The sequence below is a fragment of the Jatropha curcas genome, chromosome 10 (genome assembly GCF_041381405.1).
Source record: "Jatropha curcas cultivar XTBG-Jc1 chromosome 10, XTBG_Jcur_1.0, whole genome shotgun sequence".
NCBI classification, from domain to species: domain Eukaryota; kingdom Viridiplantae; phylum Streptophyta; class Magnoliopsida; order Malpighiales; family Euphorbiaceae; genus Jatropha; species Jatropha curcas.
The window spans coordinates 12,496,152-12,505,722 of NC_143160.1; the positions used below are offsets into that span (position 1 = coordinate 12,496,152).

At 29.3% G+C, this 9,571-nt stretch overlaps 1 protein-coding gene across 1 annotated transcript; it reads left to right on the plus strand.

Moving 5' to 3' along the window:
* Positions 1 to 4,023: 4,023 nt before the first annotated feature.
* Positions 4,024 to 8,976, plus strand: LOC105639540 (beta-bisabolene synthase-like). Its single transcript, XM_089715616.1, has 7 exons — positions 4,024 to 4,244; positions 4,662 to 4,926; positions 6,497 to 6,869; positions 7,723 to 7,941; positions 8,028 to 8,166; positions 8,252 to 8,500; positions 8,575 to 8,976. Exons 1-7 carry the CDS (start codon positions 4,068 to 4,070, stop codon positions 8,872 to 8,874), a joined length of 1,722 nt encoding a protein of 573 aa, XP_089571742.1. The 5' UTR covers positions 4,024 to 4,067; the 3' UTR covers positions 8,875 to 8,976.
* The last annotated feature ends 595 nt before the right edge of the window (positions 8,977 to 9,571 follow it).

Consider the following 9,571-nt stretch of genomic DNA (forward strand, 5'->3'; position numbering starts at 1 on the left):
AACAACAAATGTTCAGTAATTTTTTTACGAGTCAAACTGAAATCACGGTGCAAAATTTGGTGTGTAATTTAGCATACTAATCCCACCTAAAGAGACCCCACAATTCCTCTTCTACCAGGAAATAAAAACTGCCATTTTTATGTGAAACCTTCTAAGGGAAATAAAAGTAAATCACAGCAAATAAAATACAAATACAAATAAAAGTAAATCACAGTTTTTATGTCATTCTCCAAAACTCTGCCAAAATACAAATCACAGCAAATAAAAGTTATCATATATGTGAAACCTTCTAAGGGAAATAATCAACATTAAGCCATCTTCATCAAACTGCAGTTTAGCGTTTTGTAAATCGCAAATAAAAAAAATAAAAAAAACAAAAAAAAATCGAAAAATCGCAAAATACCTCAAAAAATGTCCAAGAAGACGGGTGGAGCAACCGGAGGGGCTGGAACGGCGTCAGGAGGGGCGGCAGCGGCGTCAGGCGGGCTGGAGCGGCGTCAGGAGGGGCTAGAGCGGCCTGCGAACAGAGGAGAGGAGAGGAGGAGAGGAGAAGAAAGAAAGAAGAAGAAAGAAGGAGGAGGGCGTCTGGCGTTTAAAGCCCTAAAAATTGCGACCGATCAGTCGGTCGCAAATCGGTCGCAATTTTTAAACCTGCGACGTCGTTTTACATAACAGTCAATTTGCGACCAAAGAATTCGGTAGCAAAAATTCGGTCTCAAATAAGTCGCACATCGGTCGCAAAAATCATTCCAAATTTTGAACCGCGAAATTTTGCGACCGATTAACCTTAGTCGCAAATAGGTCGCAAAATCGGTCGCAAATCCGTCGCATATGAGTCACAAACTGAGAAACAAGATCGCGGGAATTTTTAGCGCTAAAATTTGCGACGGTTTTTTCTTCTGTAGTAAATCGGTCGCAAATTTGCGACCGATATCTGTCGGTCGCAAAAATCGGTCGCAATTTAGCGTTTTTTTTGTAGTGGTATAATTACAAAATAATAATTCATAATGATGTGGTGGTAGTAGAGCGGTGGTGGTGGTGGTGATTATGATGATAGGTGGCAATAGAGCGGTGGTTGCAGTGGTGGTTGCGGTGATGGTAGTAGTAGAGTGACGGTTATGGTTACAGTGGTAGGTGGCATAGAGTGGTGACGGTGGAGTAGTGGAGTGATTATTGTAGTTGAGAATAGAGATAGATTTTTGATGTAATAAATATTACATTAATTAAAGTAACAAAGATTATATGTAATCTCAATTACATTACAAGGTTGAAGAAAAAGTCTAAACAAACAAATATAATTAATCATGTAATGTAATTCGACTACATAGTTGATTACAACATACCAAACATAGTTTTAAAGCAAATTATTAATAGTTTGGTGGTTTCTTGAGCATTTTTAATTTTTATTTTCCAATATAAAAATATATGTTTCTTTTTTATTTGGTCAAGAAACTGCCACTCCCAATACATAGTGGTTTCTTAAGGTTTTCATTTTCTCAATGAAGTAAGAACGAAAACATTTTAACAAATGGTACTAACCAATTTTTGTAAATACTTCCAAAAGAACACTATTTGATATTTTTGAATATCTTTCCCCTTGACAAGGACCTTTATTTTCTGACCCACAATTATATTGAATACTAATGAGTGTCATCCATTATTTAACATTTACTAGACTAGATATTAGTTTCGCAATTAGCATTAACGTCACCTATATGACATCCAACCTAGTTTTTTATTTTGCTCAATACATAAATTCACCCTCAACATTACAATTTTAATTTTGTAGCACCCTGAATTTTATAGATAACCTATTATATACTTGAATTTGTAAATTGTGGTAATATTATATACCTTTTGATACCAATATCGATAATTTTTAGAGTTTTTAACTTTTATCTGCAAAATATCAACTTGATATATAATTTTACATGACTTTTGAAATAATAATTTTCATGAATTTTAACTTTTAATAATAGCTTATTTTTACCCATCATCCCTGAACTATAACTCGATCACATCAATCCTTGTTCCTGCTCTTCGATAATTATTTGCTTTTTTTTTTTTTTTTTTTTTTTGTTCTTTTGTTTAGGAGATATTAGACAAAGCTCTTTCTTTTTAGAGGATTTTACTGTTACACAAATAATAATTCAAGGATTTTTTATGTTACAAATTAAATTTTAGGCTCCACAATGTGATTGTGGCTATAATTTAGGTATGATGGGTGAAAGAAAATGAGTATGTAATTGATCTAATTTTTCAAATTGAAGTGTACAATAAAATAAATTTAAAAATCGATGTATTTAATATGTGTAATTTCATAAGTTAAAATATTTAATGGGTCAAAGGTTCAATCTTTTTTATTTATTAGGAGGCTCAACGAGCAGAAAGAATATCTTAAACTACACAATACAACTAACTCTCTCATTCACTCATCAAACAAGTAAAAAGTCTTATAGCTCGAATTTGAGAACTTTCATTCCCATCTATATAAATAAGAAAACCAACCAAACATATAGATTGGCTAGTAATATAAAATAAATATCTTTTATTACATTACACTTAAATTCCATTATGGTGTACCAAATATGGCGTTAGAGATTGGCCAGTGGATGGAAGGCTTTATGTATATATCCAAGCAATATATTTTTCAAAGAGACGATTAAGTAAATTTTGGCCAATTGGATAATGATAGATCAGGCCATTGAACCTGACTTTTTCCTTAATTTTTCCATTAAAATATTATCATGTAAAATGGTATTTTTCATAAGGTTTTTCTACGTAGATATGTGAAATGACAAATCTTAATATTTCTCTCTCTTCCTTTTCTCAAACTCTTTTTCTTTCCTTCATCCTATCTCTTTGAATCATCCCTCATCTAAGCCCTCACTTTATTTTTATTTTATCATCAACAATAGGCATGATCACGATTTCAAAATTGCCGGTTCCAATTATAAAAAAAGTGGAGCTGAAATCAAACCGCTTTTAGGTAGTTTCTGAAACAATTTTGGAACTGTGAATTCTGGTTTAATTTCGATTTGAAATTAAAATTAGTTAATTTATTTCAATTTTTAAAAATTCTTTTTTAGATTTTTAGCTTGAATTATTATTATTACTATTGAAAAAAATAAATCAATTTTAAAAAATTAAAAATTTATTTTAAAAAATATAATAAAAAAATAGTTGGAAGTGTCTTTAAGATCATATTTTTTACGATTTCAAATCAGAACCGCCAATTTTAAATTAAGACCATTGGTTCCGGTTTTAAAAAATGAAGAACTGAAATCGAATCTCAAAATGCACGATTTCAATTACTGTTTGAAATCAGAAACTGTTGATCACTGTTTATTGTCTGTTTTAATTCATAAACATTTATCTGTTACAGCATTAAAATTCTAAGGCCTCAAAATCATTGGATCTAATGGAAAATACCACAAAAAAAAAAAAAAAAAACTATGTCAAATAATTGCAACTTCCCTAAGTTTTTAGCCACGATTTTTTCTTTTTTCTTTTTTTCTCGACTGGCTTGGTTGTTTTCTGGATTTGCTATTGAAGGTATATTTATGAGTTTTGATGTAATGAGTTTTGATATTTTATTTTACTTTAATAGAAGGTTACTTTCATTATGAAATTTTATTTTTTATCTTTTGATTTTACTTTATTTATTTGATTAATAAAAAAAAAAGAACTTTCTTTTTGGACTGAGCGATCATTTAGTTGGACGAACATTAAATTTAGAAATTATATAATTAGTTCTCTAAAATAAATAGACGAATTAATGAATTTGAAAATAATTTAGAGACTAAAAAGTAATTTACCTTTAAAACTTATTTTTTTATTAGATTAGTGTATGGAACTAACTATGCAACAAGAAATTTCCAATAAAAACAAGTTATTGGCATATTTTACTCTTTTTATCTACTGAGCTGTCAACTACTTATTGAGCAAGGAATTGCTTATTTTTCCTTCTATATAAACAGCTCTTGATTTATGAGTTAAGCATATTGAAGAGAGACTCTTCTTATTCTCTCCTTGTATATCTCTCTAGAGTTTGTGCAGTTACAACAATGGCTCTACAAGCTGGTCTGTCATTTCCTCTTGCTACATCAACCCAGTTTTCTATTAATTCGCATAAAAGGGTCCCATATGCAAATGACGGGCTAGTAACAAGTAGGCGCTCAGCAAATTATGAGTCTACTGTTTGGGATTATGATCTTCTTCAGTCACTTCCCAGTAACCACTCTGTATGTTACTTCGTCTTCCTTTGGTTTAATATATTTAAATATTAACTTCTACATAAATCATATATCTACTAACTATCAGCTATGTGTGACTGTTCATTGCAAAATATTATTTATAAAAATTCTAAGGTTAGAGGACTCAGAACAAATAACAGATGAATATGTGACATCTACAGATTATAACCAAAGTGAATATTCCAGATTGAGCAAATAACAGATGAATATCTGAATTCTCAGATACTTGGCTAACCAGCCAAAGTGTAGATCTGACATCTACATATTATAACCATAAGTAAATTGCATGGATTGATATATTTTATAATAATTTATTAACAGATTACAACTTGAATGTTTTTGTGATTAACACTTTGGTGTTCATCATGTCATAGGTTGAAATTCACAATATTTGCATTTTTGCAGGAAGAGAAACCTACCAAGCAGGTTGAGAAACTGAAAAATGAAGTGAAGAGTCTTATTAATGGAGAGATGGAGCCATTAGCCAAGCTTGAGCTCATTGATGAAGTTCAAAGGCTAGGCTTGAAGTACCAATTTGAGTTGGAGATTAAGGATGCACTTAATGCTGTCTATTCAAATACTAATAATGGTTGGCCATTCGATGATGATCTTTATGCTACTGCACTTCGTTTTAGGTTATTTAGACAGCATGGGTATCATGCACCCGAAGGTACCACCGATTCAATTATTTGTCATTTATATACTTACCACATTTTCTAATTTTGGTTATAGTCTACAGATAACAAGATACTGAACTGATAAACCTTTTTCTTTCCTATAAATTGGTAAAAATCGAATAGATCAACCGATATCGAACCACCAATAAGGCTCTATTCAGTAACAGCGTTTAAGGGAGAATTTAGAGTTTCTAACTACGTCAAAATAATGTTTTTGTAAATTGTCGTTAGGTAGTATATAAAAATACTTGTTAGTGGATAAGATGGCGCTTTTATTAAAACGTTAATCTATCTAACCTTCAGCGTTTCCATTTTTTGATTCAAATTTTTTTGACAATTCTGTCCTTAATTAACTTATATTATCCTTAATTAATTTATATTAACATTAGTTTAAAGTCTTTCTTTCCAATGGTTACTATGGTACTGCAAGTCTGCAATTAAATTAAAAAATTACATTTATTTTACACAAAATAATTTAATAATGAATTAATAGAGGAATATGTGAGGAAATTGTACTATCATTTTAGAAATGATAATGATTACAATTTATATAATTGGACTACTCACTATAAATTGACATTTTTTTGACAGAAAAATAATAACACGTTATATAAATTCTCTCTTTTTTTATAATGAGTTCACTTCTCTAGTCATAAGTTAAAATTCTCTCTTGATATTTAAATGTGCATTTTTGTCATTTTATATTCAACAGCTAACTAAATAGCATTTTTATCAACACTTTTATTCTAAATAATTGTATAAACAGCTATTAAAATAGCTAGTATTGCCCTAAGTCTAGAGATGCTAATAATAACCATTAGAAACCTTCTGCTTGTTTGAATAATGTTAATTTGTTTTATGTTTTAATCTTTTTTCATTATATAAAATATTTAATGCAAAAATGAACGAAATGGATATTAAGGGTTTGTTGAGTTGTAGAAAGCTGGAATAATTTTCTAGAATAATTTTCCAAAAAAACTAAAAAACAGAGTTTTGTGTTCAAATTAGTTAGTTTTCTAACTAGAAAACAATTTTAAGTTGTTTTTCAGAGTTTTCTTTCATAACAAAAGATATATTTTCCAATTGTTTTCTACTTTTAAAAATGATATTTTCATAATTAAAATTATAATATCTGTAAATAATTTTTTTCTATAAAATATTTTCATTTAAATAAATAAAAATATATATTATTCTTTAATAAATAAATAATTTTATTATTACAAATACATTATATCCTTTATTTTAAAAAAATTACAAAATGATAGAAAATGATATTATTATTATAAATAATCAATAATCAATAATAAAAATTCAAAAACTTTTACATAAAAAATTTCTAAATTTATTTTATATTATGAAAGTTATGAATAATGTTTGTAAAATTAAATTAAAATATGAATTTTTATTGTTATCAAGTAAACATATTTTCCATTTTGTGTTTTCTAGTTTTCATTTTATAAAAAAACTGTTTTCTCAGAAAACAGAAAATAGAAAACAGAAAACTGTTTTCAATAAGTAAATGCACCCTGACATTCTCATTTATATTTAATTTTATTTGGATAGATGTATTTGAGAGGTTCAAAGATGAGAAAGGTGAATTCAAGGCATCACTTTGTGAGGATGTGAAAGGAATGTTGAGTATGTACGAGGCTTCTTTCTTTGGGTTTGAAGGTGAAAGTAACATAGATGAGGCCAAGATCTTTAGTACCAAAAGTTTGATGGCTCTGAAAACATCTACATCTGGAAGTTTTGGCAGGAAAATGGAGCATGCTTTGGATATGCCAATCCATTGGCGGCTGAATAGGATGGAGGCTAGATGGTTTATCGATGCATATGAACAAGAGCAACACATGAATCCTACTTTGCTTCAACTTGCTAAATTGGATTTCAACATGGTGCAATCTATTCATCAAAAAGAAGTTGGCAAATTGGCAAGGTATATTTTTTATTTTCAATCTTGTGTAATTTAATAGTAGCACTTCGCTTTTTTTTTTTTTTTCAAGAAAGGTGATAAAAAATATTATCAAAAAAGGTAAATTGAAAAATATTTAGCATATAGGGTTGGTTTTTGTTGATTAGGAAAAAAAAATCGGAGTAAAATTGAATTAAAGAATAATGTTTTGGAATTAAAGAACATTTTGATGGATTGTCATAAATGAAAAAAAATAAAAAATAAAAAAATAAAAAACAACCTTCTCCACGTTAGACGTGGCAAGTTGGCTGATTTGATGATATTTAATTAAGGTAGTGGTCGATAAAATCATTACTTAATTAAAATTTTCAATACCGAATAGTCTTAAATTGTTCGATAACACTTACGAAAAATATCATTTCAGCTGAAAATAATAACTTAATAATGCTAAATTAAAATTTGCACAAACAGTTAGTCAATGTATTTCAAATTTAAAATTTTTATCACTTGAATTATTCAATGCTTAAAATTTTAAATCTTAAATCTTGGTACTATCCAAGAGCACCCTATTTAAAAGAGTAGCTTTAATGTTACAATAAAACTACTTCAATTGTGATATGGGGATCACGTGATCCAGTCATAGAGATAGTTTTTTATTAAAAAAAAAAGGGGAAAACGTTGCATACATCAATTCTAACTAAATCCACACATGTAGGACGTTTTGTACATTGAGTTGCCTATTTTCATTCTAGGATGGTTTAATTTAATTTATTCATTGTTTCACAAAATTCATTTGTTTTCCAATACTATGATGACATTTATTAATTGTTTCACAAATTTTTGTGTGATTAATTTAATTAATACTATAAAATTTCAGCTGGTGGGCGGTGGATTTGGGATTAAATAAAATAAACTTTGCTCGAGACAGGCTGGTGGAGCACTACTTTTGGTGTTGTGGGATGGCTTTTGAGCCAAAATTTGAATCATTCAGAGAAATGGGAACAAAAATTGCATGTTTAATTACACACATAGATGATGTCTATGATGTTTATGGTTCACTAGAAGAATTGGAACTTCTCACAGATTTTGTAGAGAGGTAACAGGAGTTTAACATCAAATTGCAAACATTTCTATTTGGGTCAAGTTTTTTGTCTTCTAATGTTCATTTTGTTGAAATTCCAGATGGGACATTACTGGCATTGACAAGCTTCCTGATACGATCAAAACAATCTTGCTGGCGATGTATAATACCACCAATGAAATTGGCTATTGGACTATGAAAGAGAAAGGCTTCAATATTATTCCATATTTAAGAAAAGAGGTTAAACATTGTGTTTAACATAGTTTTTAAATGCCTATAAAGCTAACTCAAACATGTGTATTTTTTTTTGTCCTTTTAATTGCAGTGGGCAAAACTCTGTAAGGCCTACCTTATAGAAGCAAAGTGGTACCATAAAGGATACAAACCAAGATTTGAAGAGTATCTAGATAATGCAGTTATTTCAATAGGAGCACCCCTCCTGTTATTTTGTTCCTATTTTCTTACTGCTGAGAAAATAACCATGGAAGCCTTGGACTACATTGACAAACTTCCGACTATCATGCATTGCTCTTCCTTAATTGTTCGTCTCACTAATGATTTGGGAACTTCATTGGTAAGAAATATGACCTTACTTATGATCTTACTTGTTGACAATTGATGCAATTTTGTTATTTGTTTAATGGTCAGTATGAATTGGCAAGAGGAGATAATTTGAAGGCAGTCCAATGTTATATGTACGAAAGAGGAGTTTCACAAGAAGTTGGGCGCCAACATATCAATGACATAGTCCATAAAACATGGAAGACGATGAATAAGGCTATGGTTGGTGATTATCCTTCCTCAGAACCTTTTCTTAGTGTGAGTCCAAATGGCGCTAGAACTGCTCAATTCTTTTACCATTATGGCGATGGGCATGGCGCCCCAGGCAGTGAAACCAAGGGCCAACTTATGCCATTATTGTTGCAACCAATATCAGTTATAAGTTAAGATTAATTACTAAAGTTTTTTAAGATAATAAATAATGTAATGCCCTAAATATGAACTCATGTATTGCTTCATCCTTATCATAATTTTCACTTAATGTGTGGTTAATATAATCTTTGGAATAATAATTTTCATATTTTCCAATTATTTAATAAGTGTTTAATTCATATAATTTAAGAAGTTTGAGTATTCAATGGAATAATTTTTACAAGTTGAAATATTTAATGAATATAATTTTATAAATTGAAGTATTCAATAAGTTAAAATAAAAGTTGAAAGAGCCACAAAATTTTAGAAAAATGTTCAATTTGTACCCTAAATTTGGGCCAAATGTCCAAAAAACCCACAAACGAACTTTTGGATTAAAAAACTCACGAACTTGACATTTTATTATCACTTTATTCTAATTTTTCATTAAAGATTTATGTGTGTACAACACACGATCAATGATAAGAAATAAATGAATTAAAAATTATTTTCCTCTAATAAATAGTAACAGCAACATCTCTTGAGCTAAAATAGTAACAACATCTTAATTATTTGATCAATAAATATGACATGTGACAGGTTATGAATCCATCAATTATTTATTATGTTTCAGATATTAATTCTTGAAAAATAGTTTACGGCTTTGGTTATTTTGGCTAAGGAGATGTTGCTGTAACTATGAGAAAAATAATTTTTAATTCATTTATTTCTT